Consider the following 16,299-nt stretch of genomic DNA (forward strand, 5'->3'; position numbering starts at 1 on the left):
ATTCTACTGCACACAACCTTGGCTTACCTGACCCCTCTCTAAGGATTTTGGTGAACTTCAGAAATGTTTGTAATGGGCAGTGTTTTATAATATGATATTATCATGCTGATGATATAGGAAGACCCCCATGTCCCCCAGTCTTTTAAGACTGTCTGATATGATATGTTTTGTGGGGAGGAACGTGCAGAAGTTTTTCAATGTTTCTATGTCAGTATAGTTAGTCAGATTGTGTTCTTTTGTCATTCTTGGTTCCTAACACTGTATTACTATTACAGCAGAACTTAGAAAATTATTTTTCAACTGAATGTAATTTATTTACCAAGATAAATTTTAAAAAATGTTGGTCAGTGGTGAATATGAAATAGTTGAATGCTCATCAGAATCTCTGTTGTTGCACATACACCTAAGCATTTGTTTGGAAATGAATCTGACTTGAAGAAAACTACATACTTAAATCTCCAGTTGACTTGGTAGTCATTGATTTTCCATACTAAAATTGTCTTCAAGGAAATGTGAGGGAGTATAGAGTGCTGGGAAGCAGTTACAAATTTTCTTATGCTGCTGTAATTCACTCTTCAAGGTTTTATATATTACTGCTTTGCTAATAAAAACAAGAAAAAATCATTGTGGTAGTCTCATAAGTGGAAGAGTTAAAAATAAGTTTTATCAAAAATACTAAGTCTGAGTACTTTACACAAGGCAAGAGACAACAGGTGAAAAAAAAAAAAGTGAAATCAGAAAATAAGATGTAACAAAACCAGTGATCTTTAAATGGTACCAAGGTGTGCCAAGGAGACAACAATGAAAAAGAACAGAAGATAAAATGTCACGGCACTTAGACAATAAGGACAGGTGTATCCTGAAAAGTATAGTTATTGGTGTAATGCTCCTGGCTTCGATATCAGGCACAGCAGTGCCTCCTTTTAGCCCTGCTGGGCCCTCCCCATTTTGCAGAGATGCAGATGTGAAGAGGTAACAAGTGCACCAGGGCCAGCTCTTCTTGTACCACATGGATGTTAGGATGGTGCACTGGATCTCATGCAGAAGCTAATCCTGTTGAATTTTTACATGGCACAAGTGGGAAATCAGAGACTGAATTTAGAGTATGGGAATGATGATACTCTCCCCCGAGGCTGCAGCACTGCAGATGTCACTTTATTCCATGCAGGTTACAGAGCCAGTACAGCAAGGAGCTGAACTTGGATATACTGGTAAAAGTGGTCTCAATTTAGTAGAGAAGACGTATTTGTTTGCAGGATCTGGTTTTATTTATATCATAAAGCTTAGTTTCCTGTGCTAAACCCTCAGCTTTATATCCAGGGTTAGAGATAATGAGCCCTAAGTGCAGCTCAGGCAAGGAGGTGCAAAATGGCCCTAAGCCATCAGCCTCGGGACAATGACGTGACCTAATCTCAACTTTCCCCAGCTCTGCTCCAGCAGCCAGTGGGATGCTCAGTGCATCTCTTCTCCCTATGTTCCCCTGCCCTTGCTAGCCACTTTTCTGAGAGCCAGAAGGCAAATACGGCTGAAACAGCTGCTCTGTTCTAGCTGAGCCAGGGTATCATTTTTATGCAGTCCCAAGACGTTAAACAAAATCATTACTTTTATCTTAAGCATTAGTTTGTATGCTTTCTGTCTGATACTCCCCTCCCCAATGTTGTGCTTGCATTTTATAATTTGTGATGCATTTTGTAAACATACAACAAATGAGTGAAGATGCTGCCCTTGCAAAGACTGGGTTATTTTGGAATAAATGCCGAAACATAAAGGCCAAAATACTCATCTTTTTGACTTCTTTCTCAAAAAAAGATATTGTTACTATTTGTATGTTGTAATACAAGCACAATCAAGTGGAAAAGGCTTGGAAAATAAATCACAGCACTAGACAAACTGATTCAGTGACATTGAAATGCCATTTCTAGAATTATCCAGCTTACTTGGGAGTGTTTCAAGGAATAACCTTCTGGCGTGGCAGAATACAGTACAGGGATTAGACAGGCTTGCTTGGTGGGCCAGATTCTGCCCTGTGTTAATTAGGATTGTGTGAGCATAAGTGAAGACAAGAACTGTGCCACCAATTGCTATGTTATTTTTGATCTGTGTGGTGTGTTTGGGACATTATTTTTACCTGGTAGGAGTGGTATCATACCTGGGAAGGGAAAGAAATGGAAGGGAAGATAATCAGATGATGCGTTCACAAAATTGTTTTACTAAGTCACAGTTCCAGTTTAGTTTACAGAAATATAGTGTATGTTTAGAACCAGAGAAATGTGTTTGATTTTGACTTTGTCTAAGAAATGCTGCAATGATATCCTGTGAGCAGGACTTGGAGTTGTGAAGGTTTTTGAAAAGATCCTTACACCATGATAGGATGCTTTTACAGAGATTTTGCAGAAAAGCAAGAAGGCTCCTAAGAAAGACACAGAATCAAAAATAGTTGTTCAGCCTCTGGGGTAGGCTACCTGATCTAACAACCATCCCTGCTTGGGGTGGGAGGAAGGGAATAGAAAGTCAGAGCTAGACTTTTGGATTCGACTCCCAAGGTGCAAGCAGAATAACATGAGACGAAGTTAAGATGGACAAGCTTGACCCCAGAATGTTAGCATGGGGCTTTGCACGCCTCCCAAATTGCTACTGAACAGTGTCAGAATAAAATACTCAGACACAGCTTTTTGACTTTTGAATCAGTCCAAATGTAGAATGCAGTATGCAGCACACTGCCTTGCACTTTGAGAGGCTGGAAGAAATTGGAGCTCATTAAATAACTTTAATACTGTTATTTTCAATAATGTGCTTTTGATCTGGGCGTCTTTGCTATTTTTAAGAAATCAGATCAAAAGTTCAAGTGCTAAGAGGTACTATAATTGTGATAAGCTTCTAACATCATGAACTCAACTTTTGGAAGTGTCGCTAAAAGGATTAATGCAACTGAGCTAGTGATGTTCGGTGGGAGCTACCAAATAGCTTATTTAAAGGAGAATCTAGGACATAGGAGAAATGCATTTAAATTATTTTATGAAAAAATAAGAGAATATATGAACTATATTTTACACATTTCATTTCTACCTGAAGAAACGTTGCCCTTCCGTGCTGTTGGCAAACGGTGTGTGGATGGGAGTGAGGAAGAGAAATGCACCCAGCCCTGCCACTGAGCTAATGAGTGGCAGATCATTTGGAGAGCAAACTGCTAATTTCCTGCTGATTTCCTGAAGTTTGTTGTGCGAATGATTGGGCCAGTTTTTAAAAAATTCATAATTCCATTTTGTAATTGTCTGGTTGGCAAGTATGTATCAAACATAACCAGGTTTAAAAAGCAAAAGCTATTGCTTGTAAAAACAAGCTTATTTTGTGTTGATATTGCGATCTGAAACAATTAATTTCAAGTTATTTTCATCATTATTATTCATTTCTTTACTGAAAAAAGGTGATATGAAAAGACTTGAAGCCAGATGTGTGTACTATTTTCAGCCATAGTTCTGCAAATGCATTAGATATAGTTCATGGAATTACAGAATAATTTATGAGTTAGGTTATACTGGTTTCCTTGTGTAGACAGTTGGAGAAATTTAATGATTAGCTATGCTTGCTCTGTTAATGTTTATATTTTTTCCTTTTATTTTTTTTTGTACTCTATATGTAATTCTGTGTTTATTCTAAACATTTAATATTGTTATTCATAAGAATTCCCATTTTATGTCTGTCTTTATGGTATTTTTAAATAGTTTTTCTACTGGGAAAAAAAGAAAAAATGAGGACCTTTAAAATCAGTCCTATGATTAAAGTGCAGGATTAGGTTGTATGTTTAAAAGTGGCAAATACACTGTAAATGACTAACTTTGATAATTTTTGCCAGCCGCCCATGCACCCTGAGATCATCAAGGAAGGTGCTGGCAGCTGTTTGTGTTAAGAGGGGATGGCATTTATGTCTCTTGTTAAATCCTTGATTGACGCAAACTGCCTAAATCTCTTTAGGAAGAAACAAGCACTGCGAGGCATGTTGGGATGGGTGGGCAGGAGACTTCTCTCATACACAGAGCAGTGCCAGGACAAATGTGTGTCGTGTGTTGCCTGCGTTTATCTGAGGTGTTTTGCTGAAGGAGATGGCTGAGGAGTTGCAGTCAACCCCCTGTAGACTGCCTTGGCCATTGAAGCTGGATGGCTTGTGCAAGGGAGTAAGCTCTGGCTCTAAAGGATTTCTTAACATGTGATTGTAACTGAATTTGCTTGCACAGTAAGATAAGGAGTAAGTTGTAAAAATAACAACTCAAATGGAAAGTTATTTTTTCTGATCTCTGTAGGAATTTCCTTCGATGGATCAATGATCCCAGCAAATTTGTTGTTTCTGAATGGCATTGCAGCATTATGCTGTCTTTATGTAAGCTGACCGTGTGCAAAGGGGAAAAACTGAAATCATATTTCTTAACAGCAAGAGTATCTTTCTGTTTCTGTTTAAAAATAATGGGTCATGACCCAAAGTGATACCTGGCTTTTGTCACTCTTTTGTGCATCCTTCCTCACTGAGGGATGTGCTTGCCAGCTTAGCAATCTGTCACCAAGGGGAGAAGATGGCTCCGAACACCCCCATCAGAAGGGACCTGTCACAAAGATGCTGCAAAGCAGATGTAAAACAAAAATGTTAGAGGTGCAGCAGCTTCCAAATGACCTGACTTTTCCAAGTATTTAAATGTTTTATATTCTCCATTGCAAATTAGTTATTTTTTTGTCTGGGTTTATCTAATTGATTTGCTACTGAAGTAATTTCACAAGTAGCTAGTCTGTCTTTACTGGACAGAATTTCATAAGAAAACAAGGATTAAGATATATATTAAAGTGAATTATGTTGCCTGAAAGATCTCTGGAAAGGTTTCAGATATTTAAAAGAAAAGGTCTGGTACTGTCAGTTAATGCTTCTCCTTTCTCTTTGGTTAGTTTCTTACTGCCTGGGTGTTTTGAGAAAGTAGGATTTGGAGCTGAGGTTTCCTTGCAGGGTTTTGTTTGTCTGGCTGGCTTTTGTGGAGTACCGGTATAGGAAAATAATAAGAAAAAGTAAAACACTACTGGAAGGAAAATAAAATTAATTAGGAAAAAAAAAATTCAAAATACAGTGAGAGCAGCAAGAGATACAGAGGGGGAAGAGAATGATGACATGAGTGAGTGACAGAAGCTGGAAGCAGAGAGAAGACAGAGAAAGGAATTAATCCAGAGTTGAAGGTGAGCTGTTAAACCATCTTGAGTAACAGCTGCTACTGAAAACAGGTGACATTAAAAATAAGCAGTTGCCATTTTAATCAGATGTAATCTGAATGATCTAATTCTTAAAAAAAGCATTTGACTTATAGATATTTGTTTGAGATGATGTGGTAGAGAATTTAATGTTTTGAGATGTACCAAACTGAAATTTGGGATTCTAAAAGTCGGATACCACTGAATAGTAGTTCTAGAGAAGGAAAAAATCTGTAACTCAGGGCTCACCGTTGTCAGACACCATAAAACTGTGAACTTCTGCTTTCCTGAGCTGCCAGTAACATATGCAGAGTGCATGGAAAACAACACTAAACAACACAAACGAGTGCTTCACATTTGATTTCTATCTACTATCAATGATAGAAAATATAACTCAAAATTCAAAACCAATATTTAGATATGTATTTATTTAGTTAAATTCTCAGTAGGTATTCCCAGCCATGTACTGAAGATGTCTTTGGTGTCTACTGAAATGAAAAAGTTGAATTCCCTCTTTCTTTCCTATCCAGGAGCTGGAAAAAGGGGATCCCTCCTACCCCTCCTGCCTCAGCTTGGAGGCAGGCAGAGGGTTTTGGATGGGCAGGAGGGTACAGAGCATGCCGCAGCCTCACAAAGGCTCAGGGATGCAGAGTGCTGTGATTTTCAGACTTTTCTGTGTCTCTCTCAAGCCTATGACTTTTCTCCAAAAAGAATAAATGTAGAAGATAGCTGCTAGCTATCTATATATTTTTTTCTATATATTTTTCTTTTTGCTTAGTCCTTTATTTCAGATTTAAAAATGCTTCTGTAGGGAAATGTGCTCTTTTAAATACCCTTGTGTTTTACTTTATTCTCTTTTCTTCCTTAATCCCTTTCCCTTCTTTTATTTCTGTTACACAAGTAGCCTAATTGCATTTAGAATTCACAGTATTTCTTTCTTAGAGAGTACACCTCTATACATCAGAAGTAAAACCTGGAATATCTCCTTTGTACTAGAAATAGCAAATGGGAATTATGTGTTTGTTGTTTGTGTTTGTTTGTTTTTTCTTTTTCTAGAAGCTTCTTTCTAGCAGCCTCTAGTCTAAATATTGCCCAGCAATCCTGTGGCATTCACCAGATCTGGGACACAAAATCATTCTCTTAATTCCCGCCTCTGATTACTTTCTGCTTCTGACCGTGCTCTGGAGCTGATGCACGCAGATTTAGTAGGTTTGATTTGCTGCACCACTGAAACCTTTTATCGGCCAAGAATAATAAAATAAAATTAAACAACAACAACAACAACAAGCCTGTTCTCTCAGGAAATTGCAGACTCAGAGCAGCCCTGTGTGTTGAGGGGTGCAGTTACCTGCTTTGCAGGTCCAGTGGTGGCCAGCAGCTTCCCCTCCAGAAGAAAGCATGGTCATCTGGGAGCCTCAAAACTTGAAATCCTGTCCAGGTGAATCAAAGGCAATGTATGTCTTTATCGGTATTATAATATAGTCATCTGAATATTGACTGTGTTTACAAGGGGAATGAACTGTGTGTGGAAAGGTGCGCAGAAGGGAAAGAGTGACTGGCATGGGTCAGTGTCAGAAGAGGTTCATGGAAATAACACCAGTTGCAATGAGATAAGTGTTCCTTTTTTTTGTTTGTTTGTTTTGTGTCTGTTTGTTTTTGTGTAAGATGCCTGCAAGTGTAGTGGGTGTGTGTGGTAACCCAGGCCTTAAACCACCATCACCTGCATTAAACTAACCAGGCATTTAAACATCAGTGCTGTGTCCAGCACAATTTGGTTTTCTAAATCTCTTTTCACACATTTTACCAAAGCTTTATTGAATTAATTAACTGAACTGAGTTACGGTGGAAAGAGAAGAAGATTCAGAAGGAAAACCCTGGGAATAGCAACAGTGCTCAGATCAGAGTGAAGGTTTCCCAGGCCGTGAGCGTGGCGTGAGGTGCTCAGTGCACGGCTGCTGCCTCCCCTGCCTGCTTGGGGCCCCACTGGCTGTCAGAGATGGGGGGCAGTCTCTGAGGAGAAGGCGGGGAGGTTCAGCAGGAAGGCAGGTGTCTGGGCTGATGCTGTGCAGTGCCAGCTGGAAGGATAGCTCTAGACGAGCAGGTGAGGTTATAAAATGAAAATACTCCAGTTGGCTTAGGATCGATGGTGAAACGATTGTCTGAGTGCACCTTAAAATATATTTGTGGCCATAAATGGGGCTTTGCTTTGCCTTTAGGAGTTGCTGAAGCTGTCTGGCACTCAGGCTGCTTCTGTCCTTGGGAGAAGAGGAGCGTCAGGGGGTTCCTGGCACAGCTCGACCATTGTTGAGTTGTCAGAGTGGTCCCTGGTGTGTGTTTGGCCTGGACTACCCTGCAGTCTTCCAGACAGCTCTTTGGCATCGTCTGTGAGGCAGCACAGGCCAGGTAGTATTTCTGCGAGGCGGTTTGGCTTCAGCCGGCCTCTTCTGAAGGGGAAGAACATTAGTTTAATACCATGGACTTTGCAACTCCAAGCCAGTTGGCTTTGGTTTGGGAGAATTGTTCAGTCACATTGGATTTTATGGGTCTCCAGCACGAGGAGTCAAAAGTAGTGTCCTATACTGTAGTCACTGATTTATCTTCTGGGGCCTTGGAATTGTGCTGCTGACTGCTAGGAGTGGACTAGGAGCTGAAGGAGCCAGGATAAAAAGTCCTGGTCTTCCTCCAGCCCTTGGAGGTCCCCCCATGTTCATTGAGAAAGTGTGGCTGGTTTTGCCCTTCTATAAATGACAGGCATTTGCATGGCAGAGATTACATTTTAGCAATCACTTGTAAGTCGTGTTGTGCTTGATAATTTACAGCAGCAGCTTTTCTCCTGTGTAATTTTCTTAGTTTACTCTATAGCTACTCTGAAATGCATTACCTAATATTCCACTGTGTTTAAAAAAAATAAGACTCTTTTGGTTATATTGTTTTCCATATTCTTCTGCTTTTGAAAAATAGTACTTTCTGCAGATATGTTGTGTACTGAAAGTGAAACTTTTCAAACAAAATACTAAAATTGGCTATACAACAATGTTTAATAGGAAGTGCAGTGTCTACTATTACTTCTGGTTACAGACAAAATCAGGTTTAAAAGCAGGGTATGTCATGTCCTTGGCTCTTGGAGAATATTAAGGAAGTAATCATGGGAAATAAATGGACTGAATTGTATTAGGAGGGAAAATAAAATAACACTATCAGCTGAAGTCTCTATTTGCAGAGAGAATGTAACCTTCTGGGCAGCTCCTGCTGTTGTGGGCTGTCCCTCTGCAGCTTGGTTCGTGGTGGAAAGCACTGTTTACTGCTCCAGGGAAAACTCCTTCCCATAACCTGGTACTTGACACGACTACCATTTGTATTGACCTATGTAGTTTAATGGAAGTGCATACTAGTTCCTTGAATGTCCTTTTTTGTTTGTTTTTGCCCTCCTGTGTACAGTCATCTAAAGGGATTGCTCTAACACAACAAAAGGTGGCTTGTGGCTTTTTATTTTACCAGAGGGACAGGTAAGTCAGTCCTTGATCACAAAACCAGAACCAGAGTTAAAAAAGAAAACATAAAAGCAATGGAAAGGAAACTTTAAGTATATTTAACACCAGCCTCCTTTCTTGGAATTCATTCAAGATTTTGCAGAGGCATCTCAGTCCTGAAGCCTTAGGGGCAGCTTAACACTGCTGTATATCCTGGGAGCTAAGTTTCAAATTAGACTTTAAGCTAACTTTGAAAGCTGGAAAACTCCTTTTCTGTGCTTCTCCTTTTTTTTTTTTTCCTTTTCTTTTTCCCCCTCATCTGTTAATTTAGCATTTGACATAAAATAAGCTCTACCAAGTTAGACAAAGGATTTACCTTGCAGTTTCCAACAGTAGCCAGTTGCAGAAATACAGAGAAATAAAAGCACAAAGCAAGCATCTAGTGATGCCCTTCCACAATACGGTTTGTTCCCCATGAAATGTGGCAGAACTGGAATGGTGGTACTATTAAGTTAGGTACTACTAAAGGTTTATTTCATGTGTATTCAGTGGTTGTCTATGCATTTGTATTGCAAGAACATGTTCGCCTGCTTTTTGGGTTTTTGTCATTTACTCAATTTACTGTTATTTACTCAAGAGGAATACAGTTTCTGAACTTTCACTGCAGATGGTTGTGATGCCTCAAGGTCTTTCCTGTGCTGTTCTGTGGGACTGATCAAAATGCAACAGTAAGGACACTTCTGCCTTGAGGAGTTTATCTGCATCTGAATTCTGTTTTACCCATTGATTACCACCTTTATTCTACTGTAAAAAAGCTTTCTTCTGATTGCGACACTTTGAAGATTGTTACCGTGCTGTGAAATCACTTATCAGAAGAAGTATTCTCTGTACCTACTGAATTTCTGGTTCCTCATTCATTTCCTTTCCTCTCATGCAAAGACTGTGATAAACTGTGCAAAAGAGGGATTTCAGCACCCTAAATGGCAGCTTTAACAACTTTCCCTTGATCCTATGTCAGTTTGAGGACTTGGCTATCCTGAGACAGAGGAGGTGCAATTTGTTCAACTGAAAGATGCTTCTGATCTTGTTTTCATATAAAATTTGCTATGCAGCAGAGGAGAAAACTGCAGGAAAGTCCTGACAATCTGGATAGAAGTGGTCATGTTGAAAGTGAGGAACATATTGTGCATGTCTTACAAAGATGTCAGGCCTTGTAGGGGGGTCTCTCACAGCTATCAATTACTCTGATGCAGTAGTAAATGGGAAAAAAAAAAAAGTAAAATGTAAAATTACCCCTTCATCTTCCTGTGCTGGTGCATTGTGAAGATAAATTCTTTTTGAAGATATATAAAATGCTAGTGATGAGCATCTCACAAAATTCAAAGAACAAGTTAATAATACAGTCTTCAGAGCAATAAAAGAGGCCTAGGGCCCAAACACTGAGGAGAGCAAAGAGAGGAAAAAAAAAAAATAAATATATATATATATATATATGTATAAAGTAGCAGTTCAGTAAACATTCTCTGCACTGAAAAGTTTAGGAGCTGTTTGGAAATCAAAATATGATTAGGTAGGACAAGAGAATTCAATTAAAGCTGACCAAATGCTTAATTGCTTTATTTTGCAGTCTCGCTAATCTTCTTTCAAAGTTAGCTCTGTGTATAATATATTTTAGCTTAACCTTGGTATGAATGTGTTTTTTGTCATTCTTTTCTTATTTTAAAATGGAAAAAAACTAATCATGAGACTGTTTATTATTATTAAAATGAATGTTATTTGTTGTTGTTGTTTTTCTGTGTTACTTTCTGTTTTCTTGATCCTATTTATATGCCTTAATTGGCAAGTAATTGCTTTCCTAATCCAGATAAGTAGTGTTGAGCTGTGAACTGCAAAGTCACAGCCTTTTAGATTGATATGTGGAGACTCTGCTGTTGTTGGAGCAGTGTCTGAGAAGGATCATTGAATATTCTGAACTGCCAGATGAATTAGCTATAACTCCTATCGGTATAGAAAGATAATCTCAGATATCTGTGGGCTGTAGCATTCCGTGATAAATGTTTCTTCAACAGAGAATGTGAAATACCAGAAATAGAAGGAAATAGATAGGAGTGTGAATAATCCACTCTTATTGCATTGATAAAAGTTTTAAAAATAATTTAGAAATAATTTATCTTTAGTCACTTTAATGAATTGTTGTACTCTTATTCTCAATACGCTCTCAGAAGATGTAATCTGAAGACTGTTCTCGGATTCACAGTAACCAGTGCATATTACTGGATAGTAGTTCTGGCTCACCTAACTATCCAGCAAGACTAAGTCAACAATACTTTTCTGCAATAGGAATACTGAATTCTTCAGAAGGACCTAGTGGTAATCTTGTTAATATTTTATTGTTTGTGCAGTTACCATGATTCATATAGATATCCTTGTGTGATATTTTTATTGTTGGTAGAAAAAAAAAAAAGTAGCAACTTAACAAGAAATTATAATTGCTCTTCACTTGGGGGAAAAGTACGATTAAGAAGAAAGATTATACCAGTTCACCATGCTTCTTCATTACATTTAGCTGAACTGTCTATTTTAGGAGGAATTTTCACTGATTTATAGCAATCCCTTCCAACTTCACTGTGGAGTTGCACAGAAAAATACACATTTATTTGCATATTCACAATCGCGTAACGTGGACTATGCTATGGTAGTTTAGCTTTTATACCTTAGCATTAGGTTGCCCCTGAGGAAGACCACAGATTAGTCTAGAATTTGTACAGTACAGGGAATAACGTAGGAGAAGGGTACTGACCTTGGACCTTTTCCCTCCCAGTAGTTCCAGAAGTAGCAATAATGATCTGCTGTGTTTTTTATCCCCTGTGCAGAGATGGACATGAATTTGCTGAGCACAGAAATAGAAAAATACACTGGAATACATTAAAGATATAGAAGACTGCATTATTTGTTTCATTATTTTCTGGGAGAATATGTACTATATGTTCAGTTGAACCGAATTGTGTATCAGTTCTACTTTTCTGAAACACCTGCTTCTGTTAAACAGAAATGAATTTATACATGCAGAAATTGTGTCTGTTTGAACTTGCGTAGTAGAAACAGGCCCCAGATGTTACAGTTATGTAAGGGCCTAATCTAAAGCCAAGCAAAGAGCGCCTCGTAAGCTTCATGTCATGCCAATAAGAATGTTTTGGAGAGAATTAACATCAAAGGATATATCAGTGAGCTGACATTGTCCATAGCTATTGTAAGTGTAAAATCCAAATGTGTGCATGGATGATGTACCTTTATTCACTGTGTTTGGAGTTAAATTTATACTTTAGGGGGCGAAATGTGACATAAATTAGCTTTAATACAAAAATGCTTCATTTAGATGTTAAGTACAACTGTCTGTTTCTTAAAGCCTTTTTTTTTTTTGTATATACTTTGGTAAATGTTACACAAGTGTTTACTTGAGTTAAGTGGGGGTAGATATTTATTTATGTTTTGAGTTTGAGATACTCATTTTGAAACAGAACTCTTTTGTACTTTAAAACTGAAAGAACATTCCATTGCATAGCTATTGCTATGAATTGCAAAATAGAAATTAAACTCGCAAGGGAAGTTAGGCCCTTGGTGGGTTATCTCATAATATTTCACAGTAAGGTTTGGTGCCAGAGGCTGGTCAGGAAAGGGAACGGCTTAGGCAGTACATAACTTATACCCTTACTTAATTTACACAGTACTTAACTATGTATGGGGTCTTCATGTTAAAGAGTTGGTTGAGGAATCTCAAAAACATGAATTTGTCTTTTGAGGGATTGTGCAAGACTGGTGAGGTACCCAATGACTGAATAAAAGCAATTTTGGTCTCTCAGATAACTGAAGCAAAATAAGTTTTGGGGAGCGCCTTATTACTTGGGCAGATAATGACAGGACAAGAGGGTATGGTTTTAAACTACAAGAGGGGAGGTTCAGATTAGAGGTTAGGAGGAAATTCTTCACTCAGAGGGTGGTGAGGCACTGGCACAGGCTGCCCAGAGAAGCTGTGGATGCCCCGTCCCTGGAGGTGTTCAAGGCCAGGCTGGATGGGGCTTTGGGCAACCTGGTCTGGTGGGAGGTGTCCCTGCCCATGGCAGGGCGTTGGAACTGGGTGGTCTTTCCAACCCAAGCCATTCCATGCATCTATGATTCTATGAAATACAATTTCTGCTTTTAAAATTGGAAGAAAAGGAGAAACAGAAGGATCCACATGAATATATCAGATTTAGACATGTGGATTGACAAGTTACCAGGCTTTATCTAGTCATGCATTTTTCCATCAGCAAATGCCAGATAACATAATCCTTAATGAGGCAGTATTACAATAAATTCTCTTAATTTGTTTGCCATATGCTAAGAGTGCCCACATGTCCACATATAGATCAGTTGATAATGAGAAAAATTACTCATATTTCTAAAGTTTTATTACTTCTGAGATATTGCCTATTGTGATCTCTAGCAACTCATTATCTGGTTTGTCAACAAGAACTTTTTTAGATAGGCATCCATTTTCAGCTTGGGACGGAAAAAGACAGAGTCCAAATACATCATTTTATCAATTAAAGAAGTAAAATAAAAATACTACAATAAAATAAAATCAGACATCCACTAATGAGTTTTTTTTAGACTGAGTATTTAGGCTTTCAGTGCTTCTACTGACTCGTTTGGACTATAGTCCAAACATATAGTAAAATTTCATAACGTTGTATTTAAAATTGATTGAAACTTCTGATAAAAACACTGTGTAAATATAGAATATTGATATTTATTGTTAAAGCTACTTCTCTTCTCCATGAGTGCCATACAGGACTAAAGAATAAAGGAAAATAGTAGTCATTGGATGAATTGTGTCCCTATTCTATTAATAAAGACCTTACATTTTTCTGTAAGTGACTGAAGATCACTCACTTTTGTTCTAAGGCACATTAATTAATTTGTCGGGAAATGCACAGCACACAGCTTTTAATAGACACGGTACTTCTCAGGTGACAATTCACCCTCTTGGGCAAGAAAGGGCAGAAGTCAGATGGCATTTTTCCACTCTAGTTTTGTGACAATCTGTTGCTCAGAAGTTTTGTTTAAAAAATAAATTAAAAAAAAAAAAAGTATTTCCTATTCTATGTCTAGAAGATTTAGGGAGATTTTGAAACTTTATGATCAGTACCAGGGAATTTCCCTGTTACTGTGTCTGCAACTTAAGTCATCCTTTTACTGTGTTTTCTAGTACAAAGTTCTTTTGTTTCAATATTGTGATGCTGAAATTTGCCATATCGACAGCCTGGTCTTGAAAGCTTGGTTTTGGTATTCTGTAAAATCTGCTGAAGGACAGAAAGTACGCGTCTGGAATCAGGGCTGCCCTGTACTAAACGTGAAATTCCAGCTGGGACTACGATTGTGTATTCAGAACAGTTCTGATTGGCCCCAAGGTATTTGTGTCCCACAGCATGCCTTAAACTCTTTAAGGATGTTGATTTTGCCAAAAAGCTAGCTCAGTAATTGTACTGGAAGAAAAAAAAAAAAAAAAAAAAAACTTTATTAATATAGTATTGCATCAGAAATTGCTATACTTCTCACAGCCTTCTAAAATTGTAGCTTGGACTTTTCTGTTTGCTTCCTCTGAAAAACAGTAGTGGTTTCAACATTTCCAGTTTAATAATGCAGCCTAGGAGTGCCTCCTGGAAGTCAAATTAAATTATAAAAGCACTTGTTGATCTTCTGTGTAATTTATTTGTTATATTTTCCTGAATCCATTTCATGTAAATAGAAGTATCTATTTCATGAGAAATAAATCTTTGGCTATCATATATATATGATAGGTTTCTGCTGATTTAATTCTACTGTTTTAATTTAATTTGCCATCTCAACATCTAAGATGAATATTGGCATCTGAAATTGTGCTAAGGTTTTAACAATCCTGCATTCCCAGACTCCACCTTCCAAAAAAAAAACCAAAAAAAACCAAACCACAAATGAGTAATCATGTATAAACTAAAAATCAGCTCTAGCTTCAGTGAGCTAGAATTGTTAAGAATGTGGTATGCAGTCGTTGTAAATAAAAAATAAATAAATCACATGTACAGTGATTTTTGTTGGGGGAAAGAAAAGAGGATAACTTTATATTGACCTTGGTACACCTTAGAAGTGACTGTATAAAAATATGTGTAGAAACCAATTAATATAAATGGAAACCACTCTGAAGTCTTTATTTGTATATATATAAATATATAACATATAATACATATATAATGTGTTGATTCTTGTAGAGAGAGAAGTAGGTGTCCCTCTCCAACTACCTTAGACTTTACAGAGTCTACTTACAAAGTCAGTATTATGGGTTTGGCATATAGAAATACAAAATGTTTTCAGCTCTCACGGACCAGTTTTGACTTGATGAGACTTTGCTTCACATATTAAAAGCCTGTCTCCAGGTACAATCAGAAGAGATTTCCTGGCTCACTGAGCAGCTGGAGCCCTCCGAAAATGGTTGTGCTTCTTGCTACTCTCAGGAGTCGCTGCCTTGTCATTTATTTCTTGGTGGTAGCAGGGGCAGAAAGCTGGCTCCCTGCTGTTCTTTGTTCATACCTGTTGCTCCCTGTACCTTATTCCTCTTTGCTACACCTTCGGAAGCCTCTGATCAAATGCATACATTTATTCTTCTTTCTTCTTATTTACCCTATACTCTTAATTTAAGCCGGTTGACCCTAATCCTGCAAACTCTTAAACGCATTAGGGGCCGATAATGGTATGCATAGGAGTTTTCCTGACACTGAGTGGACCAGCTAATGCATGGAAGTACCAGAATACCGATGTGGCAATTTTTATTTTTTTTTTTTTTTTTAGAATGGTGGCTTTTATAAGCAACCATGGTTGAGGTTCATTAGAATGTATCATCTGACTAATTGTAGTCAAGCTTAATTTTCCTTTTACTTGGGAGATTTCCCACCTGACTTGAGATTTCCAACCTGACATACCAGTGCCTAACATCTGTTCAGAAAGGGGGAAAAAAGTAAAAACAAATCCATATCCACAAACATAAAGAAATCTGATTTTCTGTTTTTCACATTCAGACACTTCTCTGTGATTTGTTTATTACTGCATAGCTAGTTGTTGGACGTTAACAGGAGGCCATGTGCGCTGCAAGGCATGCATCTGAGATTAATAAAATGTTGTATTACTCCAGTAAGTGTGCAGGCTTCTTTCCTAAGTCGTCAGACGTTGCTGGGAGCACAGAGCCCTCCCACTCCTACTTGTTAATTGATGGTGACGGGTTCTCTGCTGAGCTGTAACCTAACATAGGAACTGAATCAGATCAACAGCTGAGCGAAATCTCCAGCAAACAGTATCACTTCATATAGGCAAAAGCTTGGCATTTTAAACCAGGCCTTAGGACGAGAAGAAACTCAAATGTTGGTTAATGCAGGCTGATTTGCTGAAGTTTTTGCCAGCGTGCTGCTCTGTTTTGGAGATTTCGCTCCTGGAGGAAGCGTTGCTGCTGCTGGAAGGGCTGGCCCATTTGGAGCAAGCCTGACATGCTCGACAGACGCCTGATGGCTCCTCAAGCTAAGCATGTTACGCCGGGGGT

General features: G+C 38.2%; 1 protein-coding gene across 14 annotated transcripts in view; it reads left to right on the plus strand.

Moving 5' to 3' along the window:
• Nucleotides 1-16,299, plus strand: part of CACNB2 (calcium voltage-gated channel auxiliary subunit beta 2) — a 243,918-nt gene that overhangs the window by 110,230 nt on the left and 117,389 nt on the right. For 5 of the 14 annotated variants that reach the window (XM_083824592.1, XM_083824593.1, XM_083824595.1 and 2 more), the window contains one exon: nt 1-16,297. This exon is cut by the window's left edge. The exons of the other annotated variants lie outside the window; for them this stretch is intronic. In XM_083824592.1, coding sequence (XP_083680718.1) covers nt 16,247-16,297 — 51 coding nt within the window. In that variant the 5' untranslated portion in view covers nt 1-16,246. The remainder of the gene's footprint in view (nt 16,298-16,299) is intronic. 14 annotated transcript variants of the gene reach the window in all.

Source organism: Anser anser (assembly GCF_964211835.1).
Source record: "Anser anser genome assembly, chromosome: 2".
NCBI classification, from domain to species: domain Eukaryota; kingdom Metazoa; phylum Chordata; class Aves; order Anseriformes; family Anatidae; genus Anser; species Anser anser.